A 26004-nucleotide genomic window follows, 5' to 3' on the forward strand; every position below is an offset into this window, starting at 1 on the left:
ATTGACCATATGTGCTTGGCTTTATTTCTGGGCTTTCTGTGCTGTTTCATTGATCGGTATTTCTTTGTGCCAGAACCATACTTTTTTGATGACTGTAGCTTTGTGTATAGTCTGAAGTCAGGGAGCCTGTTTCCTCCAGCTCTGTTTTTCTTTCTCAAGATTGCTTTGGCTATCTGGGGTCCTTTTGTGTTTCCATACAAATTAAAAATTTTTTTGTTTCTAGTTCTAGTGAAAAATGCAATTCAGTAATTTGATGGAAATTGCATTGAGTCTGTAGGTTGCCTTGGGTAGTATAGTCATTCTGACAATAATGATTCTTCCAGTCCAAGAACATGGCCTGTCTTTCCTTTTCTTTTGTGTCATTTTTGATTTCTTTCATTAGCATCTTATAGTTTTTGGAGTACTAGTCTTTTGCCTTCTTAGGTAGGTTTATTCCTAGGTATTTTATTCTTTTTGATGGCAGTGGTAAATGAGATTGTTTCCTTAATTTCTCTTTCTGACCTTTTGTTGTGTATAGAAATACAACAGATTTCTGTGTATACTTTTTTATCCTGCAACTTTACCAAATTCGTCGATGAGCTCCAGTAGTTTTCTGCAGTGTCTTTAGGATTTTCTGTAGTATTGTGTCATCTACAAACAGTGACAGTTTTACTTCTTTTCCAGTTTGGATTCCTTTTTTTTCTTTGTCCTTTTCTGATTGCTGTGTTAGGACTTCCAAAACTGTGTTGAATAGAAGTGACAAGAATGGACATCCTTGTTTTGTTCCTGAACTTAGAGGAAATACTTTCAGCTTTCCCCTGTTGAGTATGATGTTAGCTGTGCGTTTGTCATACATAGCCTTTATTAGGTTGAGGTAGGTTCCCTCTGCCCACTTTCTGGAGAGCTTTTTTTAATCCTAAATGGATGGTGAATTTTATCAAAAGCTTTTTCTTCATCTGTTGAAATGATCGTATGGGTTTTATTTTTCCATTTGTTAATGTGGTATATCACACTGATTGATTTGCAGATACTGAAAAATCCTGGCATCCTTGGAGTAACTCTCACTTGATTCACAGTGTATGATCCTTTTAATGTATTGTTGGATTTGGTTTGCTAGTATTTTGTTAAGGATTTTTGCATCTATGTTAATCAGTGATATTGGCCTGTAATTTTTTTTTTTTGTATGTGTTGTGTCTTTGTCTGGTTTTGGTATCAGGGTGATGGTGACCTCATAGAATGAGTTTGAAAGTGTTCCTTCCTTTGCAATTTTTTGGAATAGCTTCAGAAGGATAGATGTTAGCTTTACTCTAAATAGTGGATAGAATTCACCTGTGAACCCATCTGGTCCTGGATGTTTCTTTTTGGGGAGTTTCTTAATCACGGATTCAGTTTCAGTGCTTGTGATTGGTCTATTCATATTTCTATTTCTTCCTGGTTCGGTCTTGGGAGATTGCACCTTCCTAAGAATTTCTCCCATTTCTTCTAGGTTGTCCATTATTTCGGCATATAATTGCTTATAGTAGTCTCTTACAGCCCTTTGTATTTCTGTGGTGTTGGTTGTAACCTCACTTTTTCATTCCTAATTTTATTGATTTAGACTCTCCCCCACTTTTTTTTTGATGAGTCTGACTAAAGGTTTATCAGTTTTGTTTATCTTTTTCAAAGAACCAGCTTTTGGTTTCATTGATCTTTTCTATTTACTTTTCTGCATTGCCTCAGGTCATTTTTAGACCAGCACTGGGAAGCAAGAGTAGAAATGAGTCCCACTTTACAAATGAAACTAATGCAAGAAGGGGTGGAGAGCCTTGCTTAACGTCACACCGGCACTGAATGTGGAGGCAGGATGCAGAAGCCACTGTGTGAACAACTCTGACTCTGCTTTCTCTGTTCCCCTATACAATCGTAAAAAAACTGAAGCCTGCCTTGCCTTCAGGTACCAAGAAGAGCTTTGTTGCTGTTCAGTCACTAAGTTGTGTCCAACTCTTTGCGACCCCATGGACTGCAGCACGCCAGGCTCCTCTGTCCTTCACTGTCTCTAGGAGTTTGCTCAAATTCATGTCCATTGAGTCGGTGATGCCATCCAACCATCTCATCCTCTGTTGTCCCCTTCTTCTCCTGCCCTGAATCTTTACCAGCATCAGGGTCTTTTCTAGTGAGTCGGCTCTTCACATCAGGTGGCCAAAATATTGGAGCTTCAGCTTCAGCATCAGTCCTTCCAATGAATATTCAGGGCTGATTTCCTTTAGGATTGATTGACTGATTTGATCTGTTTGTTGTTCAGGGATCTCAAGAGTCTTCTCCAGCACCACAGTTGAAAGCATCAATTCTTCAGCAGTCAGCATTCTTTATAATCCAACTCTTACATCCATACATGACTACCGGAAAAACCATAGCTTTGACTAGACAGACCTTTGTCAAAAAAGTGATGTCTCTGCTTTTAATACACTAAGTTTTATAGCTTTCCTTCCAAGGAGCAAGTGTCTTTTAATTTCATGGCTACAGTCACCATCTGCAGTGATTTTGGAGCCCAAAGAAAATAAAATCTGTCACTGCCTCCACTTTTTGTCCTTCTGTTTGTCATGAAGTGATGGGACTGGATGCCATGATCTTAGTTTTTTGAATGTTGAGTTTTCAGTCAGTTTTTACCCTCTTTCACCCTCATCAAGAGGCTGTTTAGTTCTCTTTCGAGGATCACAGCCTTGTCATGGTGAAGGGGCTTGCATAACTCAGTGAAGCTATGAGCCATGCTGTGCAGGGTCACCCAAGACAGACAGGTCATGGTGAAGAGTTCTGACAAAATGTGGTTCACTGGAGGAGGAAATGGCAAACCCACTGCAAGTATTCTTGCTGTGAGATCCCCGTGAACATTATGAGCTATACTTACCTAAAGGTTTTCCAGAACTTCCCTGGTGGTACAGTGCATAAAAATCTGCCTACCAATGCAGGGAAGACAAGTTCGATCCCTAGACCACAGCACATGCCACGAAGCAACTGAAGCCTGAGTTGTGTGCCACAACTGCTGAGCCAATGGGCTGTAACTACTGAAGCCTGTGCACCTAGAGCCTGTTCTCCGCAACAAGAGATGCCACTTTAATGAGAAGCCTATATGCTGCAACGAAGAGTAGCTCCTGCTCTTTGCAACTAGAGAAAGCCCATGGCAGCAATGAAAATGCAGCACAACCAAAAATGAATAAATAAGTAATTTTGTTAAATGGTTGCCCAGGTGATTCACTGAAATAGTAACTGGTCTCAGCGCTGATCCCTGGGCACATGTAATTTATTTTAATCGTAATAGTTTTAAAAAACCTCAGAGTCTGGGACTTCCCTGGTGGTACAGTGGTTAAGAATCCACCTGCCAGTACAGGGAACACAGGTTCAATCCCTGGTCCGGGAAGATCCCACGTGCCACAGAGCAGCTAAGCCGTGTGCCACAATTACTGACTCGAGCCCTCTAGCTTCAACTACTGAGCCTATGTGCCACAAGTACTGAAGCCTGCATTCTCTAGGGCCCGCGAGCCGCAACTAATGAGCTCCTACGCGGCAACCGCTGAACGCCCAAGCCCTGGAGCCAGCAAGTCGCAACCACAGAGCCTGGGTGCTGCGACTACTGAAGCCTGCGCTCCACAGCAAGAGGACCACAAGGAGAAGCCTGCACTCCACAGCTCGAGAGTAGCTCCCCACTTTCCACAACTAGAGAAAGCCCGTGTGCAGCAACAAGACCCAGTGTAGCTGAAAATGAATAAATAAATAAAGCAGTGTGTGCGTGTAAAAAATAAGAAATGAGTAAAATTGCCGGTGCTCTGTGACAACCTGGAAGGGTGGGATGGCCTGGGAGGTGAGAGAGAGGTCTAAGAGGACACAGGTGCACCTGTGCCTGACTCATGTTGATGTACGGCAGAAACCAACACGCTGTTGTAAAGCAGTTATCCTTCACTTACAAATAAATAACTTTTTTTTCAAAAAAAAGGCCCATGTTATGTTAGAAAAAAAAGTAATAAAAACACCTTAGAGTCTTCTTGTTTCCACAAGTCCTGATTAGACCTGCCCCAGAAAGACAAAAAAACTCTTCCTCTGTTTTGACCTTCAAAGAAAAAGTAACCCATAAGTCTCTTCTAGTAACTTGTGTAAATTGCAGGTGGAGTGCCTTTTTTTTTTTTTTTAGGAAAAATTTCTGCCATTTCTAGACATGTTCCAAAAAGAGAGTGTCCGGGTGGAGGTTTGCAAATGCATCATGGAAGTTTTTATCAAGTAAGTATAGCACAAAGTAATCAGAAGCTTCGATTCCCACTGCCCTTGTGAAACCTGTTGATAAGAAATCAATTTATACACTTTGAGGCCCTATGATGTAATGATGTATTTATACCTAAAGTAACACTGAGAGGGGAACCACATTAAAAGGAGCAGTCATGATAAAAGTTTATAATAGCTCTTAAAAAGACAAAGTAATAAATATAAATATTAGATGGGCTGACCATCACCCACATCTCATTCCTGTGAGTTTTGGGAAGGAACATCTATTGATGTACTGTTTATTTAGGGAGTTTTAAGATTTTAAGATAGTCATACTTATCTTCTCTCATACCAGAGCTTGAAAGATTTCTATCTTCATTGTGTAGATTTATGATAGGTTTTCAATTTAATTCCTTTCCTTTTATTGATTAAATCTCTTTCCCAAAACTATTGCTGGAGGTACGTGAAATACTTTGATAGTACATGGAAGAGAAATTTTTATTTTAAGAACGTATATTTATTTTAAAGTATATTAGATAATATACTAATACTAGTTTAATCAATGACTTCTAATGTATTTTTCTTTAGACCAGGGTTAAGTTAAAAGTTAAACTGACTTTAAACATTAAGTATGTAGATATGATTAAAAAAATATGTGTGTTAAAATGAAGCTCAAATAGCAGAGTTTGGAAAATTGAGTTAGAAGTTAGTTGAGTATATGTTTTAAGCTTTCCTTGTATTTTCTTTCTAAAAGATTAATTCCATATGCTTGAAATGAGTATACCTACTTTATTTTCATAAAAATTTGTTGTAAGAGCTTGTCGTTTGAGAAACTAAATTAATAATTTTCTCTGCACTTAACATAGTTGTAGACAGCTTCAGGGGTTCAAGAAACATGGTAAGAAAACAGATTTGCCCTTTGCCTGGCTTAGGAAATGCGGCAGTTTTACCATGATTTTGCAGTTGGGAGAAGTTATGTTAGAAGAGCAAACTTGTTAGTTAAAGAAAAATTCAGAGAAAACTAGAACATTGCCCATTGCCGGTGAGCCGAGCTATGTTAGATGCCAACCAGATAATTTACTGCTTCTCACATACGTCCCGTAGATGAGAACTGAATCCATGCTTTTAGTGCTTGGTGTAGATGACTTTCACTCTTACCCCCAAATGTCTCCTAGGCATCAACAGGAGCCCACCAAGGACCCCGTGATTCTGAACGCCCTTTTGCACGTTTGCAAGACCATGCACGACTCTGTGAAGTAAGCCATGCTTAAGGCTGAAACGAGCCTGGATTGAGCCTTAATGCCACATAATAGTGCATTAGGGAATTACTGCTTTAAGCGGCCGCTGTGAATAATATTATTTTATGGGGTCTATTAAGATTCTTGTTAACAAGGGCATTCCAATCCAGGGGAGGAGGGAGGCTGAGCTGAGGGTAATCTTCCTGAGAAAATGAGATGGCAGATGTTTTTACAAAGGGATTTCTGTTGGGAGGAAAAGGCTGGTTTCATCCAAATGAACTCATGCTACGTGTCTCCTGGAGATTTCTGAGAGCAGCAGATAGTATAAGAATGAGTTCACTCATCCAGTAACATAGCCTTTAAATTTTTTCTCATTATTAGCCAGTTATTTGAAATTCAAATGAAGTTGCATATATTCCTTACATGAAGGACCTTATTTGTTCAGTATACTCGAGGCTCAGACCTAGTCACTGGCCTTACCTTTGGGTCAAAAGCCAGATTATCTCCTTTGCTTTCTAGTTTGATATATTTATCTTTTTTTTTTTTTTTTTTCTGTTTCATTACATGTTTCCATTTGACTGTGCTTGAGGCAACTCCTGCTTCTCTGTGGCTGAAATTTTGATCCCTAAAGAATTTTTAAACACAGCAGCTTGATTCACTGGAAACTGTTACAAGTACTGAGAAAATTGTTTTGGAACTTAACCATCAACTAGATGAATTGTGTTTCTTTTGTTTTATTTTTTTCCCCCTGAATTGTAGAATCTTTATTTTCATGACCTGTGCTTTCAACTTCATTAGTTCTCAAAATCAAAATATCAAGACTTTTCATAATAAATAGAACTGCTAGACTTTCGTTGCACAAAAATACATAAAGACCCAAAAGACATTTAGGAAAGTACTTGTATTAGTAGGACATTCGTTTTTGGCCTAAATAAAATAGCAGATGTATTTCTCTTGTGAGAAGTAGAGCCAGAAGGTCAGGGTAGGGTAGCTCTGCTCTGGAACATCATCCAGGAGCCCAGGTTTCTTGTCCTCCAGCTCTCCTGTCCCTCTGGGGTGTTGTTCTTGTCTTCCTGGTAGAGATGGCACCTCAACCACATTCATGGTGCAGCCTGCAGGCATCAGAGGACAGCAGCTTCCTTTTAGGGACACGGTTTGGGAGGCTTTGTATATCACTTGCATTCGCATCCTGTTGGCTGGAAGTGTCATGTGGCTTCTTGTAGCCTCAAAGGAGCTTTGGGAAATGTAGTCTCAAAGAATGAAGGGGACGTTGCATACTGGAGGACAGAATGCTGATTTTGCCAATACAGACTTGTTTTAGAACAAGAACCTTTGTCTTTGACTCTTAAATTAAAAAAAAATAAATTTGGGAAACCATTTATAAACCTTCACATATATTATCAAAACTATAAGGACTTGACATTTTCTCATTTGTATTTATACTAACTTTGCTATTAAACCGAAGCAGCTGAGATCTGTGGTTTACTTTAAGCTGTATTTCCAGAATAAGGTAGATTGATGAGTGGAGGGTGGAATGGAGAGTTATGTGATAAAGCAAATATTATAAAATGATAAGATAATAGTAGGGTGTATTGGTGTTGACTATATAATTTTCAACTTTGCTACATTTAAACCTTTTTATAGTAAACTGTTGAATGAAAGTTCTCTGGAATACAAAATTTGAAGTTGAACTTTGCTATCCAAATTCCAAAGAAGGGAGAATTACCTTCTCTTTTGCTGTTAATGAATATATCTTGAGAACAGTGTCTCTAAGAGAGATGAGAAACACATTTAAATTATGTTAATTTAGGTTACATATTTTCATCAAAAGAAACACAAATATGGGAGTTTTTTAAATCTAGAAAATGCAGAATGTTCTTACCTGTTAAATTACTTATTTCTCATTTATTTTTTCCTTTGGAAACTTTATTACCTCAATGTCAATTATGTACAATTATTGATTTTAGTGCACTCACTCTTGAAGATGAGAAAAGAATGCTGGCATATTTGATTAATGGATTTATAAAAATGGTAAGTATTGGGGAAGAAGTTTCAGTGTACTTAGAAATGTGATGTAATTGTTTATCCTTCCTCTGGTGAAAGCAGTTAACATTATGTTCCCTGGTGCTTTTCATTTTTATGGAGATAAGATGAAATTAGAAAACAACTTATATTAGCCAGCACTCCCCTGGGGGCAAGAAGAGCCAAGACAAACTGGCTTAAGGAAAAAATAAAAAGGGGACGGTGGGAGGGGGACTGGCTGATGTGACATAAAGTCCAGGGGTGGACCTCTCGGAAGGAGCAGCTGGACTCGGGGTCTCCATAGTGTCATCAAGAACTGCTCTGTGTGTCTTTGGCTCATGGCTCTTCTCTCCTGGCATCCCTCCCAGGCAGGCTTGCTCCCCACGAGAGCCCCGGGTTTCCATTCCTTCCAGTTCTGCAGTGCAGCAGGAAGAGCTCCAGCAGAAGTTCTAGGGCTGAGTCTTTGGATTAATTTGGGTCACCGGCTCGTCCCTGAGCAAATTGCTGCTGTGAGAAGGAAGGAACACACTGGCCAGGCCAGGGAGACAGGCACCCCTGGGCAGCCAAACCATGTGGATCCAGAGTGGGAGAAGAGGCTTCCTTTTTTTTCTTTTTTCAATGAAGCCAATTTAAATTCTTTCATTTTTATTTTTTAAATTATTGTTACATTTTTTGGCTGTGCCATATGGCTTGCAGAATCCTCAGTTCCCTGACCAGGGATTGAACCTGGGCCACGAAAGTGAGAGCCCAGAATTCTAAGCTGTAGGCTACTGGGGGACCCGTGGAGAAGGGGCTTCCTGAAGCACCAGATGTGCTGCTCTTCAGATGCTGCTGAAAACGATTTGGGGAGTGGGTGAGGGTGAAATGTCAGGTGTCCACTCTCCATTCATCCTCGTTACTCAGCGCTACACGACAACTCATCCCAGACTTAGTGGCTTAACATGACAATGTTTTATTCTTACAAGTCTTTGGGTTGACTGGGTAACCAGGCCTCTCTGTGTGATGTAAGAAGTGTGGCAGAACTGGGGCTGGAGGATCCAGGACAGTCTTGAGCATGTGTTTGGGGTCTTGGTGCTGGCTGTTGACTGGGGCAGCTCATTTCTCAGTCATGGGACTTCTTTCTCTCCACCATTCTCTCAACATTTGCTCACGTCTGGGCTCTTGCCTGGTGAGGGCAGAATCAGAAGCTGCCGGGCCTTTGGAGGTTTAGAAATCACACAGTGACCAGTGCTGCCTCCTGCTTCATTCTGTTAGTCAAAGCAAGTCCCAGGGCCAGCTTTCCAGAGGGGAGGGAAAGCAGACCCACCTCCAGCTGGGAAGAGTCCACAGGGACACTGGGGAGGGACGAGCGAAGTGGGCAGCATTGTTGCAGGTTTCATTAGGAACAACCACCTTTCCATCCTAGCCAGAACAACCTTTTCCTTAAATCTTGGTGCACGAAACTAAAATACCCACTTCAGCTAGTATCTCCTGTTAGAAATGTCAAGACAAAAGCTGACTGAGATGAAAATAAGTAGGTCACTTTGAAAATCACCTTGAAAAATGTGACTCATTCAGTTACAGAGGTTGATTTAACTATGGTAAAATACCAATTTTGATGAAAATTCAGGATAAGCCTTTTAATTCCCATGTTAGGAAATGTACCTATGATTGATACTAAGTGCCTCTCTTGTTCCCTTAATTTATATGCTGCTCTTGTGATATTTATCCTTTTATGGGTTTGTCCGAAAACCACTAAGTTTTAATGGGAAAGAATATGAGAACATAAGATGTGGAACTTGATAGCTGTAGTGGAAATTATGACTTTAAACCTCTTCTGGACAAAAATGATTGTTGTAGCAGTAAAGTTTGTCCTTCCAACCAGCTGTTCATAAATTTGAAGAAATAGGAGAAGAAGTTTTTAATGGTGGATTAACATCCATCGATGGCTCCAGCAGCCACCAGTGAGCTGCTAAAGGTTGGAATCCCCATCATGAAGCAGAAATGTGTGGCCCTTATTAGGGAATCCCTCTGACAAAAGACTCCCAATCACCAAATCTATGTGAAAAGGCTGCAGCTGACACCCAAAATGCCACAATTTCCTTTCCAGTGGTTTCCTTCTAGCCTAGGAAATCCTCTTTGCATTTTGAGATTCTGTTTTATACCCTTTGGTCTTTTTATGTTCTGCTCCAATGCCCATGTCATGAAGATGAGGTGGTAATAGTAACATTTCTCCTGTATGCTGGGTAAAGTAATGTAACATCTAGTTGGAGTTGTATTCCAGTTCACAGATATGTGTTTGCTTACATACCCTTGAGATACCACCTATCTATATCTGTGGAATTTCTGGTGTCTTGTCATCGCAGCACCTCCCCTGTCCCCACAAAACTCTGGAGGAACTTTTCCAGTTGTGTGCTTACAGCTGCCTAGAGATAACATTGTCACTTCTTTCTCCTTGATTCTAGGTATCCTTTGGCCGTGATTTTGAACAACAGCTGAGTTTTTATGTTGAGGCCAGGTCAATGTTTTGCAATCTGGAACCTGTTCTTGTGCAGTTGATTCACGTAAGGATTTTCACTCATTCATTTATTCTCTCAATACATGTTTATTGATCATTGATAGGCCACGCACCACTTTTAATCTCAGATTCTTCTGGCCCCATATTGCTTCTGTTCCCAAGGCATGAAAGATGTTTTCTCAAAGGTTAATAAAATCTACAACTTTGCTTGAGCCTTAGAGTGGTTTCATTGGCCTCTTTTTCTCTGAAATTTGCATATTCTCACTCCTGCATGTCAACAGCAAAGAGCTGAGTGAGTTGTAGTGATTATTTAGTTACAGAAATTAACCTAGTTGGAATTCCGTGTTGCCTAACCAGAGTCCCAGCTTTCTTGGTTCACAGTGCCTTGCAGTAACTTTTCAGGATGCCCTTAGGCAAAAAGGAAGAGATAACAATTCTGTTTACTAAGAAATTAGGTTCAAGCAACTTAAGAATTTGTGCCCTAACAGCTTGCTCTCTGAACCAACAATTTATGTAAATTGAAAGAAAAATAGTATACATTTGCATTCCATTTAAAACCATCATAATTACTTACTAATGAAGTGTATGTACCTCTAGGCATTGCTTGACTTCTCAAACCTTGAAATCAGATGGGACACCACTACCCAATTTCCTGTTCCAGATAGATTTTTTCCCCTACATTAATGTTTGCACAGTACTTTTTGTCATGGCAGTTGCTAAAAACCCAGTTTTGCCAAGATATGCCGTCACTGCAAGGAAGGTACCATGTCTGCGAGCTGCCGCACACAAGAGCTTCGCATAGTGTTCAACAGTTGAGCCCTTCTGTGGTTGTCCAAAACATGGGATGCCCCTCTGATTTTCCTGTAACACCCTGGGGTGTCATGGTACACATTTTGGGAACCATAGGTCCAAACTTTGAATTTGTGAAAAGATTCCCTAAGGCTCTTGAATTGCTTCATGTAAATTTAAGGAAAATGACCTTTTAATATATTTGTTCACTGATTATCAGATTTTGTAGCATTAGTAAACTTAAGACCTAAATGTAGAGACTTGTAAGTCAGGGGAGTTAATAGTACTCAGCCTGTAAAGTCATGAGGAGTAAACGAGCTTAAGAATGTACAGCACCTAGAACGGCACCTGCTGTGCTATAAGTGGTAACGTGGCTGCTGTTACTGTTCTTACGGTTAGCGTTAGTGATGCAGAGGTATTTTATATGGTTTATGTTCAGGTTTGGAGGTATCTCTTAAGATCTCTAAGATCTTAAGCTTGGTGTGTGGGATTTCTGGAAATGGAATAAGTGAACCCTGGCTATTCATTAAGCCAGAAAATGGTCATTTATCATGCCAGTTGATAGGCATGACTTAACTCAGTGAGTGCCCCTTGGAGATGTTTGCTCAAGCCGAGATTGATTCTGGCCTGATGACCCCTTTGCCATTTCAGGGTTTGGTGCTCACCAGTCTTGGTTCCGGAACCAGTCTTGGTTCTGGTTAGCTTGTTCTCATTGACTTGTATACAGTCAGTGTTCAAATCTCTTTGGAAGATGTTTAATCTGAATTAACCATCATTTCATTCCCATTTCTGTTTTACTTTTTAATCTAGAGTGTGAACCGGTTGGCAATGGAAACAAGGAAAGTAATGAAGGGAAATCATTCTAGAAAGACTGCTGCATTTGTCCGGGTATGTTTCAAAGATAAGACTTACTTTGAACTCCAGCGGGCTGTTTCTTACAGAAGTTTCTGAATTGTTCCTTCCAGAAAAAGATTAAGGGTGATTTAATATTGATTTTCCAGATTTTTCCTTACATATTCATGGACTGACCAATTTTCTTAATGTTTTCAAAAGAAACAATCAAAGGAGTCTGAATTTTGATATGTATTAGGGGAGGTGGTTGAGATGGATTTGCATTTTTGTATGCCAGCTGAATTATCTCTGGCTCGTGCCAGTAACTGGAAAGCCTAGGACTTTTTTCCCTCTTGTCAAGTTCCCAGCTTTGGAAGAAATTTGTTTCTTGAGTAAGCTGCTCAAAATTTTATCAAAGCAATACATATCCATGCTTTAAAAATAAAATCATACTGAAAAGATTATAGTGAAAATAAGCTTCCCAGCCCTGCCCTTTCTCACCATATACCTCTCTCCTCACAGTCTCTCTTTAGCAGTTTTTTCTTCAAATTACCAATTAATTCATTTTTAACTAATTGGTTTTAACAACTGCTTCTTTAAATGATCAATATTAGGTGTTATCTATTCACTTCCTGTGATGACAGATGAAGATTTATTTTTGTACACCATTACTGTCCTTGGTTGCCCCTCCTGTTCCTCCCCAAAAGGGAAATACAGCAGAGGCAAGGAGGAGAAATTGGGGTTCATAATGGGGAGATGAATTGTTTTAAGTGTTTTTACTTGAAAATATATGATGGATGAAAATGAGAGTATTAATCCACTGTGATGGCGTTGCCGCCTAACCTGCTGTTCGTCCCCTTTCTTCTAGGCCTGCGTTGCCTACTGCTTCATTACCATTCCCTCCCTGGTGGGGATCTTCACCCGCCTCAATCTCTACCTGCATTCTGGTCAGGTGGCCCTGGCCAACCAGTGCCTTTCCCAAGGTGAGCCTGTCACTCACTCTCTTCTCTCAGCCTCTCCCTGGCTCCTTAGGAAAGCTGACTCAGCAGTGTGTGAATGCGTGCAGAGAGCTTCCTTTAAGGAGGAAAGAAAAGAAAAAGTGATCAATAAGTGATGAATTTTTTCTTTAGTAGGAAGCACCTCGGACACATACACATTTATAGAGTCAGATTACAGAGCCTGGGTTGTTTCCTGTAAGGACCTTCCTACATCTGTCTCAGGCATGTCAGGTCAGGTGTCTCAGACATCCCTAGAGAGTTTTAGAACTTAGGCCTGCTCATTCACAGTAGATTCAAGTTTATTTATTGTTGTCAGAGTTTGAAATTCCAGAGATACAGAAATAGTGTCTAAGCAGTATAGAATGAATACTCTCTACAGTTTGCTGTTAGGGATAAAAATTCTGCCCAAAACCTGTTTCTGTAAGATGTACAGAGCTGTCCTGGAACCAGGATTGTGTGAGTGGTTGATTTGGGAGGTGATCCCAAGAAGTGTCAGGAGGGTGAGGGATAAGGGAGGGAAGGATGCCAGTGAAGGGTGTGCTGGTGGAGGGTTAGGATCGTGGGCAGCTGGGTCCTTCCCATCGGACCCTCAGTGTCACCAAAGTCTTCAAACATAATTGCTGTCCAAGAACCTTTTCAGACTCTGCTTGGTTTTATTCTCAACTCCTGGGTGCTCCAGTAGCCACTCAGCACCTTTGGGATCAAACCAAAGACACCAGACAAAGACACCAGACACCTGGCCTAAAGTCCCCACGTGATCTGGTGTGTCTGGCAGCTGCCTTCTGTCCTCAACTCACACCATGCTTTAGCCACGCCGGCTTTTTTTCTGTCCTTTGAACATACTAAGCCATCTACCAGTTCAGAGCCTTTGCCCTTGCTGTTCCCTCTTTCTAGAACGATCTTCCTCCCAGATATTTGCATTTTCTAAAATTACTGGGCCAGAGATGAGAATCAAGCCTCGCCTCTTTTGGCGTCCTTTCCTGTCCACCCTCGCTAAAGTAACCCCACCTTCCCAGTCACACTCTGTACCATCCTCTTCATGTTGTCATTGCACTTGCCGTCATCTGATGCTTTCTTACTGTGTGTATTTGTTTGCTATTGTCTGGACACTCCTTTCCCCGATGAGGACTGCAAATCCCACAAGAGCCAGTATGTCCTCATTGGTACTTACTCCTAATGCCTGCTTTGGTAAGGATGATGGGTTTGCAGGAAACAAAACGAAAATTAACAGCCTCTGCCAATAACCCGGTGATGTGCAAAATGAAGGTTAGATTAAATTAATTAATTAGATTAAATTGATGTTGCTGCTGCTGCTGCTGCTAAGTCAACTTCAGTTGTGTCCGACTCTGTGCGACCCCATAGATGGCAGCCCACCAGGCTCCCCCATCTCTGGGATTCTCCAGGCAAGAACACTGGAGTGGGTTGCCATTTCCTTCTCCAGTGCATGAAAGTGAAAAGTGAAAGTGAAGTCGCTCAGTCATGTCCAACTCTTAGTGACCCCATGGACTGCAGCCTACCAGGCTCCGCCGTCCATGGGATTTTCCAGGCAAGAGTACTGGAGTGGGTTACCATTAAAGTTTAAATCTTATGAACTGGTTCCCTCTTAAAAAGGTCAAGAATAGTGTGTGGGGACCCCTGTGTGGGGGACCCCTGAGTTTGATGTCACCTGTAGCATTAGGAATGAGTTGTGAGCTGGAGCTGCCAGAGCTGTGAGCTGCATGTGGGGGCCCCAGAAGCCTAGATCTTTCTTCTCCCAACTTGATAAGCTCAGAGCTACATCTTGAATGTTACAGATCCCAAGCAAACTCAGCGCCCCTGTGTTAGAGCTCTGGCCTCCTCCTCTGCCTCCCTTGCACTTAAAACTGCTGCGGGGTGGGGGGCAGGAATGCAGTGTCCACTTCATGCTTAATAATTTATCCGATGATTTTGCTCAAGTCTCTAAATGCTGTGGTGCTAAACCTTAAAAGCTTATTGTTGTTGTTCTGAAAGCCACATGTGGCAGTTGCTGGCCAAAATAAATAATATATTCAATTACTGAGAAGGGGAAGGCTAAATATAAATTAAAAGAAGCTTGTGGAAGTGGGCTGATTGGGTTTGTTTGTCTCCTTAAACATCCCCCCAACCCCAGCTGGTTATAAAACATCCCCTCCCCGCTATTCATTTCCTGGCCTCCCTTGATCCAGCCTCTGCTGTACCTTCTTTATCAGCTGCGGCTTTGCCAGGGCTGGCTCAGCCCAACAAGTAAACTCCAGTTGAACCCTGAACCAGGCCAGCGTGGAGTGCTGACGAAGGCTTATTACAGGGAGGCCCGTTCTGGTCCTTTGGACACATTGATTCAGCGTGTAGGCTGGGTCATGCAGGCGGTTGGTCTAGGGCCATCCAGTGCTCCCAGATCTTTAGGAGAAATGAAGGACTTGCAAATCAGTTGTTGGTCACATCTGACCAGAGATGCCGGTCCACTGTCACTGGGGATAGCTCCTTGTCCTTGTCAGTCAGTGATTCTTTCTGGAAGGTTATCACCAAGCCACAGCAAGAGTGAATTCTTTTCTCTCTATCTCGGTTCCTTTATCTTTAGAGTTCCTCACCTCAGAAAGGAGGATATTTTATAATGAAAGTGTTATTGTTAAAGGTGGCTTCCCTGATGGCTCAGTGGTAAAGGATCCACCTGCCGATGCAGGAGCCACGGGTTTGATCCCTGGGTGGGGAAGATCCCCTGCAGGAGGAAATGGCAACCCGCTCCAGTATTCTTGCCTGGAAGATCCCTTGGACAGAGAAGCCTGATGGGCTGCCGTCCATGGGATCAAAAGAGTCGGACACAACTTAACGACTAAACAACAACAGATGTTAAAAGTGGGTCTTGAAAGAAGAGCATTTGTTTATCAGGGAAGGACTGTGGGGAAAGGAAGAAGGAATAGTTAGTGTTCCAGGTAGAGGAGCCGGCCTGAGCAAAAGAGGGGATGTGTGGGATCATATGATGTATTAGGGATGAGGCCCTAATGACTGGTGAGTTTCAAACCTCCTGAGTGTGCTGGTCCCAATCCTGATCTGCTGCTTATGAGTTGTATGCTCTTGGACTGATTGGCTGGATAGTGCCTCAGTTTCTCCATCTGTAAAGTGGAGATGATGGCGGTGGTTCCTGTGTTGGACTTTTTTTAATTCTTGGCTGTACTGGGTTTTCCTTGCTGTGCCAGGGCTTCTCTCTAGCTGCAGCAGTCAGCGGCTACTCTCTAGTTGCAGTGTGCATGCCTCTCACTGCGGTGGCTTCTCTTGTTGTGGAGCAGGGGTGTAGGTGCGAGGGCTTCAGTGGTTGTGGTGTATGGGTTCAGTTGCCCCATTGCATGTGGAATCTTTCGACCAGGGATCCAACCCATGTCCCCTGCATAGCAGGCAGACTCTTAATTAAAAAAAAAAAAAAATTAGTTCATTTATTTGGCTGTGCCAGGTCTTAGTTGTGGTGTGTAGGATCTTTTGTCTTCGTTACAGCACCTGGGATCTTTAATTGAGGCATGGGGCCAGGGGTGGGGTGGGGGCGGTCCATTGTTCCTTCCCTAGGGTATGAATCCAGGCCTCCTCTATTGGGAGCACAAAGTCTTAACCGCTGCACCACCAGGGAAGTCCCTGTGGTAGATTAAATGAGAGAAAGTACTTGGGCACTTGGTCCACTGGCACATAGTAGCGGCTCAGTAAATATTAACTTAGGGTAACCATCTCTCAAAAGATGAAAGTATGCCGTGGGGTTTAGGAGCTAACTGCATACAATGCAGCTCTGCAGCTTCAGAATTCTGAAAGCCAGTTCTCATACTCAGAAGCTTGAGAAACCTGCAGGAAAGCTGTTCATTTCGAGACTGACCTGCTGAATTATCCTGAAAATAACAAATCTGCAGTTCCTCCAAAGATGAAACTTACAGTGAGAACAGAGCGAAATAGTGGTGAAAAGAATGATTTGTGTTCTTATCGTTAATAATAATGCTTTTTCCCTCCTATAGAATTCTCTGCCCCTCCTTTGTTTGAAAACATTTTTTCCTTCCAGTTTTTTTTTGAGATACGATTGACAGACAGCACTGTCTAAGTTTAAGGTGTACAGCATAATGATTTGACTTAAATACAGCATGAACTGCTTACCACAGTAAGTTTAGTGAACACCTGTCAGCTCATATAAGTACAAAATTAAAGAAACTTTTAAAAGTATTTTTTCTTTGTGATGAGAACTCTTAAAATTTACTCTCTTAACAACTTTCATATATAACATACAGCAGTGTTAATTATATTTATCATGTTGTACATTACATCCGTAGTACTTACCTTATAACTGGACGTTTATTCCTTTTGACTGCCTTCATCCAGTTCCTCCTCCCCCAATCCCTTGCTTCTGGTAACCCCAAAGCTGACCTACTTTTCTAGGAGTTTTTTTGTTTTTTTTTTTTTTAACTATAATTGACCTACAACACAGCATGTTGTTCAGTCTCCAAGTCATGTCTGACTCTCTTTGACCCCATAAACTGTAGCACGTCAGGCTTCCCTGTCCTTCACTCTCTCCCTGAGTTTGCTCAAACTCATGTCCATTGAGTCAGTGGTGCCATCTAACCATCTCATCCTCTGTCGCCCCCTTCTCCCCCTGCCCTCAGTCTTGTACAGCATTAGGGTCTTTTCCAGTAATTCAGCTCTTCACATCAGGTGGCCATAGTATTGGAGCTTCAGCTTCAGTCCTTCCAATGAATATTCAGGGTTGATTTCCTAACTTGCCATACACAGGTACTACATCGTTATTTGCCATATTCCCTACACTGTGTGTTTCATACCCTTGACTCATTTACTTTGCAGCTGAAAGATTGTACCTCTTTATCTCCCTCCCCTAATTTCTCTCCTTCCCCCTCCACACTCCTGTCTGGCAACCACTTGTTTGTTCTCTGTATCTTACTTTATTTCCATTTCATGTTTGTTCATTTGTTTTCTTTTTTAGATTCTACCTATTTCTTTCCTCCTCTCAATGCATCCGCCCTTAAAAAACTAACTTTGTTTTACTAATTTTTTTACATCTTCATCTTGGAGAGCTGTGCTCACAAACCATGTCTTAAGCAAAAGCCCCAAACAAAGTTAGGTCAGATTCTTCTGTAAGACATACTATCCTCACACTATGCACTTTCCCTCATTTTACTTATCACTGTTGTTATTTAACAAATGAATATGTAAAGAATTGTACGCTTCCCTCCCCTGAAGAGTGTCAGCTCCACGAGGTCTCATCTTTCTTATTCCCTGTGTTGTGCCTGGCTCCTGGCACATTGCCTACTACATGGGCACTCAGTAAATGATGAAGGAATGAATGACACCACATGATAATACTGGTTGATAACTCTTTACAGTATTGATGAATGTAAAATGGTACCAAACCTTTTATGGTATGGACCTAACTCTTAAGCAACCTTTTTGTTCAGAAGAGTTTCATCAAAGTCCTCTTGGTAGGTTTTAAATAATTTATTTTCCTATTTATAGAAAAAAGAAAACAAGGTAAGCTCAAACATATGCCGAGGCTCATAGACATGTTGAATGGAGCCATTGTGCTGGTTTGGTCCATGAGGAACATGGGGATGCACAGAGCAGAGGCTAAAGCCTGCTGTTATGCAGCCCACTGGCTACTGTGAATCGTAACTGCTGATGGAGGAAGCCAGGGCAGTAGAATGGAGGAGAAAATAATTTTGTATTTCTGCCTTTTGGAGAGTAAGGAGTGGCTTGTAATGGAGAAAAACGATCTCTATCCACTTAACAAGTCTTTGGAGTGTATGCTTAAGGTCATATTTATTTGTTCTGTTGACAAACCATCTTCTGAAGAATGTGTTTGATGTGACTCTTTTCTCAAACTTAAGGCCTCTCTGGTGATTATGGATGAAGTAGGTTAATTTTGCTGTAACAGTTCACAGATTGCATGAAGCTTGTCTGAATGCACATGATCCATCCACCTTAGGGGAGGTAAGGGCTGGGATGGAACCCACAGAAAAGACTAGGGTGTGCCCCCCGCCCCTTAAGTTCACTCAGCTCCTTACAATTGTAAATGCCTGTGATTTGCTTCCTCCTGCCAGTAGTTCTTGGCCATTTTTCACATGCAAACCACTGTGCCAAGCGTTGTGCTGAAAGAGGAATTCACTTAAAGAGACTTCATGCTCACAGGGGAGAGTGGGTCTGTTTACAGTTATTGCAGCACATGATAAGTGTCATGCAAGATCTCATAACATGTACCAGGGAATTTTAGAAATGACCCTTGACTTGGAAGAGGAATTAAAAAAAAAAAAGAGTTGGCATTGAAAAGTCTGGAAGGTAAGGGGGATCTGTAGATGTTGAAGTGAGGCAAGGGGGTGGAAGGAGGGCATTCTGGCCTAGGCAACAGCAAGAGCAGAGGCCTAGAGGCTGGAAAAATGGTGCCTCTGGAAGGACTAAGTGGGAGGTCAAGTTAGGAAGCCTAATTGTTGAGAGAACTGAATTCCAAGCAAAGCAGTTTAGTTTTATTCAATACATATTATTTGCTGGGTGGCTGATCTTTTTACAAAAGAGGAAACTGAAGCTCAGAGGTATGCAATGACTTGCCCAGGAGCATCTAGCTAATAAGTGACTTCAAGTGCTCTTTCCACCACTGTGTTTCTCTTTAGTTAGGTTAGTTCCTCTAAACATAATCTGTTGGGGTTTTTTCTGTTGGTTTTTTAAAATATTTATTTATTTTTGGCTGCACTAGGTCTTTGCTGCACGTGGGCTTTCTCTAGTTGCAGAGCATGCAGGCTTTTCATTGCAGTGGTTTCTCTTGTGGTGGAACATGGGCTTTAGTAGCTGAGCACATGGGCTCAGTAGCTGTGGCTCTCGGGCTCTAGAGCGCAGGCTCAGTAGTTGTGGTACATGGGCTTAGTTTCTTGGCAGCATGTGGGATCTTCACGGATCAGGGATTGAACTGCTGTCCCCTGCATTGCAAGGCAGATTCTCAACCACTGGACCACCAGGTAATCCCCTAATCCAGTGTTTTATTTCTAAGGATTGAGAAACCACAATCCTTGGTGTGTGTGGTTACTAGAGACCAGTGAGTATAGACTGAATAGATAACTTATTTAGGAGACAGTCAGAATCAAGGTAAGGAATGCCTAATCCTTTCTGCTTAGGGAAACCCAAGCTTAATATCCACAGAAAGACCTTCACAGCCTCCTGTGAACTCATGCAGGGTCAGCAGTAAAGTGTGTTACCCCTGCAGGACCCAGAGATGTGAGTCAGGTGAAACATGGACTGAGTGTGCTCGACTTGGAGAGAGGCTTTGCCTATCGGAGATAGAAGAGAGAACTTACAGGCACCTCCTATGGTGCTGCCGAAACTGAGAAGTCATCTGTGTGTCTGGGTGGACTTTTCATATTAAGAGTCGACATTCTGCATAAACCAGGTGGCAAAGTCAAGGGTAAATTAATGCTTAATTGTTATCACTGACAGTTTCATGTATAAGGTATTTAATTGTCCTTTGGCATTCATTATTTCTTTAAATTTTGCTCTTTACATGTATCATCAAAGCAATGGTCCTTAAATCCTCAAACTTAATTCCTGTAATGACAAGTTCTATTAAAAAAACATAGTTTAGTAGTAAATGGTATTGAGTCTCTATAAATAACTTGCCTATGGATAATAACTGGGCCATTTGGACTATGAGGCTTTACCCAAAGACAGCCCTATCACCTGGTGGTGGCACACCTTCATGGCAGGCTGCCTTAGTCTGTTTGGGCTGCTGTAACAAAAATACCATGGGCCAGGTGGCTTAATCAACAAACATGTGTTGCTCACAGCTCTGGAGACTGGAAGTCCAAGATCAGGCTACTGACTGATTCATTGTCTAGTGAGGACTTCCTGGTTCATAGACTGTGATCTCATTGTGTCCTCACATGGCAGAAGGGAGGAAGGAACTCTCTGGGGTCCTTTTATAAGGGCACTAATCCCATTCATGAGGGCAACACCCTCATGACCTAATCACCTCCCAGAGTTCTACCTCCTGATACCATCATCTCAGTGTTTTGGGATCTCAGCATATGAATTGGTGGGGGAGAAACATTTAGTCCCATAACAGAGTGAGAGAGAGTAGACCATGCCCTGTTGTGGCATTTTATATGGTAGTTTCCACTGTATAGAAATTGTCCAGTCCAAACCTAAACTTCTCCGGAGATGGAAAATGCTGAAGACTGGTGAAAATGTTCAGCAGTGGAGCTGATAGGACTTGAGAGAGAGTGAACAGTTCTTGTAGCCTGAACCCTGCTTTAATAAGGTATATTCAAGGCACGGGAATCTTTCAACCACACATGACATTTTTCCTTAAGAAACGTGATGTTTCCTTTCTTGACATTCCCTGGATTAGGACAGCTGTCCTTCTGAGTTGTCCAGGAGGGCATATGATAGCTGAAGGTCTGGGAATGGAATGGGGTAGATTACTCTGAGGTCTTGTTTAGGAGTTTATGACCCTGATAAGTAGTAAAGATTTCCATTAGCACTGACCCACTGCACTGTTTAAAAAATAAAACACACCTCTGAAGGTGGCCTGCATTATCACTTCCTGATCCTCTCTTATGACTCAGGTACTGAGTCGTATTCTGTATTGACAATGCCAAGGACATAGAGGATGAACTTACTGTCAGAGATCGGAGTTAAACTTGAGTTTTATCATGTATGACATGTGTTTGAGGAGACTGTCCTGTATCCTGTTGAAAAATAGACAGCCTGTACTTTATTTTAAATCTTAATGATTTTTATTTTAATATTCCATGCTCATTTGAAAAAAATTCTGACAATACACAATTGCAGATCTTAAAGAAAGTAAAAAGCCCCCAGATAAAAGTTACTTGTTACTCTACTCTTTCTCCTCACTTCTGAAAAGTCCACTGTTTACAGTTTGTATATTTGTCTTGATTTTTTCCTTCTATATATCCATTTGAAAATGCCCTTTTATTCTCATATGCTCTCTGCCTCTCTCCTCTACTCGTCTCCCTATATGCTCTTCTCATCTATCTATATTCTTATATAAACATGCAGTCCCACCAAGCCCCACCTTAGAAATGGGAATGTGACTTCCCCAATGTTTTTCAACTTGCTTTTTTTGCTGATCAATAAATTTTGGCCTCTGACCTCACACCTTCTTCCTGCCCATCATGTTAATACATGTAGATTCACCCCATTCTTTGTAATGATTATTCAGTATTCTATTTCTTTTCTTTCTTTCTTTTTTTTGGCAGGGAAGGTTGGGCTATGCATTATTTCCCCAAACCCCGTTTCCATTTTTTTCCCCCAAACTCCTATTGAAAAACATTTGAACTCTTTCTAGTTTTTTGCTACTATAGACAGTGAGCAACCTGCATCCTAACTGAGCATTTTGAAACTTTCTGACCATTTTCTGATTGACTGATACTTTCCTCTCTTAGAACCTGGAACCTTGTTCAGAGAGAGTCCTATGCAGAGCTTCAGTGCACAGAACAGATAGAAGTGGGGCTCTTCAGGTGTGCATGTGTGTGTGAGGCTGCTGGCCCCTCAGTTTCTGCAGGAGCTGGAAGATGCCTCAAAGCATAGGGTGAACAAAGCCTTTTCAAGCCTTGAGAAGAAATGAAGCTGTCCAGTGAGCATGCTCTAACTCCCTGTGTAGAGCAGAGAATCACTGACTGTGGAGTGCAGCGCAGCACCCCGAGCCCTGGAGGCCCTGGAACCTGTGTCACCCTCAGCCTAGTGCCTGGCCTTACTCAGACAAAGGGGATGGGCGACCCTCAGGGCGCGGCAGGGATGCTAGAGTCCACAGTGATCCTTTCCCAGCTCTATCCTCAGCGAGCCCTGCTCTATTAAAGAAGGAAGGGGCTACTCTTCAGAACGCCCTTTGACCGTCCTGCCTGTCTACCTCATTGCCCCTTCTGTCGTGTACATTTCTGTGATTGAAAATTCTGTAATACATTTGTATTGACTTTGCTAAAGAAAAATTATTTTTGGAAATCTATAAATAAAAATTCCAAAACAGTAACCTAGCAGTACATGAAAGATCCTGGTTTTCTTCGCTCTCAGCCAACACTCCTGGATAACACTTTGTAGTTTGGCATTATCTTGGAAATGGAAATGGCAACCCACTCCAGTATTCTTGCCTGGGAAATCCCATGGGCAGAGGATCCTGGCAGGCTATAGTCCATGGGATCGCAAGGAATTGGACATGACTTAGCGACTAAACACAAAAACAACAAAAATACATGTGTATATATACTTCTTTTCTTGTAAAGATGGTATCACGCTATATACAGTTGTATAACATTTTTCCTTAATATATCATAGGTATAATGTATTATACTTCAAAACATACCAAAGTACTATTCTCTTTATTAATGATATCATTTCCACAGTGTGGCAGTGCAATAATTTCTTTAACTAGTCCTTTATGGTTGAATTGTTTTCAGTTTTCCTCCAGTCAAGCTAAATTAATGTAAAGAAACCTTCATGCATGGAGAACCGTTGACTCAGTTATTCTCAGTAGCAAGGCAGCATGGGTAATACAGGCAATCCCAACACACCTAGTTTACTAGTGCCTTCAGCTGAGCCCTTATTTTCAGCTTCTCCCAGGGTTTGCTAGTGGCAGATACTTTAGTGACCGTTCTGTAGTTTCAGTGGCTGTGTGTTTGGGTGTGTTTGATTTCTCCTCGTCCTGGTAGAGGGTTCTAGAATATCATCCTCCTTTGGTATTCTACAGACCCTTTGAAACTCCCCAGGTTGGGAAACAAAAACTTGTAACTTCAAACAGAAAATCATAAAAAGTTCAATGCTAGGCCTCCCTGGGAAATAAGGAGGTAGCCTGCCCTGGCTGAATTTCATTGTTGCTTACTACTTCTATTTGCTTCTGGCAGAATGTCTCCGGATTAAACCTTTCAGAATGTGCCATTTGCTGTTAGAAAGTCGTATTCTGCATTTAGCTGAAGGATTTAGAACGATTTTTTTCAAACCTGTTGAATCATAAAATTCACTGGAGAAACCTGTTTCTTTCAAAAAAAGATGAATCAAATGATCAGGATGGTAAATTTGATGTTGTGTGCTTTTTATCTCTTTAAAAAAAAAATGGAGGAAAAAAGGAAATGGACCAAATACCACTTTTTGGCTGTAAAAGAGAACAAAAATGTGCTTTATATACATGAAGGATTACTCTCCAAGACTATTGTTAAGTAGTGGGTGAGGAGTTGCAAAATGGTGTCTACTGTATGTGAACTCTGTAAAAAGAGGAAGAAAGAAAGAAAAAATAAAAGGAAAACATATTTGTTTCTGTATACTTGGAAGCATACCCAAGCAGCAGATAATAGTCTTTGCCTCTGAGAAGGGAAACTGGATGGCCAGAGACAGGAGTGAGAGGAGAATTACGTGACTCTGTTAGTTATTGAAAGATAAATATATTTTTTTTAAGTTAGATTTCTGAGTCTCTGTCTTGGATAGTCTGATTTAATATCATACATTTAAGGTGGAGCCTGGGAACCCATATATGTATTTTAAATAATAGCTTTATTGAGAATTGATTCATGTAGCATAAAATCCATCCTCTTAAGGTGTACAATTCAATGGTTTTTAGTGTATTTGGAATTTTGTGATCATGGTCATTAATTCCAGAACATTTCCATCTCCCCAAAAGAAAACCCCAAATCCATTAAGCAGTCATTCCCCACTCTGCCAACCACCAGTCTTCTTTTTGTTTTGATGGATTTGCTCATTCCAGTCATTTCATATAGAGTCGTACAATGCAGATCTTTTATGACTAGCTCCATTCATTTAGCATAATGATTTTCAAGAGTCATTCACACGGTAACGTGTGTGTCCGTATATATGCAGCATCCATGTACAACTGGAGGAGCCACCAAATTATTTTGCAACATGGCTTTACCATGTCCTATTCCCTTCAGATTGCAGATGGTTGTTTGGGGGCCTGGGAGCTGTATTTTTGTTTTTTTCTTACAAGGATCTTGATGATTCTTATGATCAAGCAGTTTTGGAAAACACCGGCTCTGAGAGGAGCACGGTCCCTCTTACTGTGACTGCAGGGGCGGTGGCTGTGTTTCTCCTCCACCAGTGCCCCGCAGCGCTTGAAGGCCATGACTACTGTGTGGAGAACAGCAGCGGAATGCCTGTCTGCAGAGCAGTCAGCGCCTCAAGAAAAAGGATCTCAAACAGAGTGAGCTCTGGGGTGAGATCAACCAGGCCTGAGTCTGTTTTTTTCTTTGTTTTAATTTTTTTTTTTGAAGATGAAATATGGAAAAGAAATCTAGGTATCCCTTGAAACCTCAGAAGATTCAGATGGAGGAAGGCATAGCATGGGGAAGCCAGTGCATATATTGGGTTGGCCAAAAAGCCTGTTCAGGTTTTTCTGTAAGATCTTATGGAAAAACTTGAATGAACCTTTTGGCCAACCCAATACATGCTTTTTCTTCCCCCAGTGGAACAAGGGTCATAGTCTTTATGAATTGGAATCTGATTTCTTCTTTTCCTAGAGGTCTTTAAAAAAATTTTTTAACCCATTTTATCTGTAATTGTCTTCTCTGACTTTTAATAGGCACAATGAGTCAAGTGTTACTATGGGCTGTAGGTTATATAGAAATAGAGATATAATGTTGTATACATGAAAAACTCACATAATGTTATAAACAAACTTCAGTTTTTTAAATGTTATATTATGATTATTCTGAACTTTAAACTATGAGAAAAAAACTGTTTTCATACACACTAGAATGGCACCCCACTCCAGTACTCTTGCCTGGAAAATCCCATGGACGGAGGAGCCTGGAAGGCTGCAGTCCATGGGGTCGCTAAGAGTCAGACACGACTGAGCGACTGCACTTTCACTTTTCACTTTCATGCATTGGAGAAGGAAATGGCAACCCACTCCAGTGTTCTTGCCTGGAGAATCCTAGGGATGGCGGAGCCTGGTGGGCTGCCGTCTATGGGGTCGCACAGAGTCGGACACGACTGAAGCGACTTAGCAGCAGCAGCAGCATTTGAGTTCTAATTACTAAGACAAAATTAAGAAGTCTCCTAGACAAGACTATATATGGGGCAAGTCTTCTGAGGTTAGACATCTGCTTTGGAGCATTTCCTGCCTCAACCCTTAAGTAACTATTTCTTGTGGCTCCCTCCTCTGGATGGGGCTTCAGTGGGGCAACTGTGAGGAGCAGAGCGCTCAGCACATAGTGGCTCTCTCCTTAATGAGTCATAATAACGGGCACTTTTCTCAGGGCCACTTGATAACAAGCACATAAATAGAATAAATAGTCTTTCAGGTTGTTCTGAGCAGAATTTTAGTTCCTGCCAAGAGAAGCTCTTCACCTTGTTTTCTAATGGACTTAATGTCCTCACCGGAAAGCGGTGCCTGTGGAGCCAGGAGGATGCCGGACGTGGTGGAGTCCGGGCTCGCCTG

At 41.6% G+C, this 26004-nt stretch overlaps 1 protein-coding gene across 3 annotated transcripts in view; it reads left to right on the plus strand.

Moving 5' to 3' along the window:
* Nucleotides 1-26004, plus strand: part of VPS35L (VPS35 endosomal protein sorting factor like) — a 143805-nt gene that overhangs the window by 90411 nt on the left and 27390 nt on the right. For all 3 annotated transcript variants that reach the window (XM_055561830.1, XM_055561828.1, XM_055561829.1), the window contains exons 21-26: nucleotides 4142-4227; nucleotides 5385-5465; nucleotides 7415-7478; nucleotides 9914-10012; nucleotides 11566-11643; nucleotides 12455-12569. In XM_055561830.1, the coding sequence (XP_055417805.1) occupies nucleotides 4142-4227; nucleotides 5385-5465; nucleotides 7415-7478; nucleotides 9914-10012; nucleotides 11566-11643; nucleotides 12455-12569 (523 nt within the window). The remainder of the gene's footprint in view (nucleotides 1-4141; nucleotides 4228-5384; nucleotides 5466-7414; nucleotides 7479-9913; nucleotides 10013-11565; nucleotides 11644-12454; nucleotides 12570-26004) is intronic.

Source organism: Bubalus kerabau, chromosome 23 (genome assembly GCF_029407905.1).
Source record: "Bubalus kerabau isolate K-KA32 ecotype Philippines breed swamp buffalo chromosome 23, PCC_UOA_SB_1v2, whole genome shotgun sequence".
In the NCBI taxonomy this organism is placed as follows: domain Eukaryota; kingdom Metazoa; phylum Chordata; class Mammalia; order Artiodactyla; family Bovidae; genus Bubalus; species Bubalus kerabau.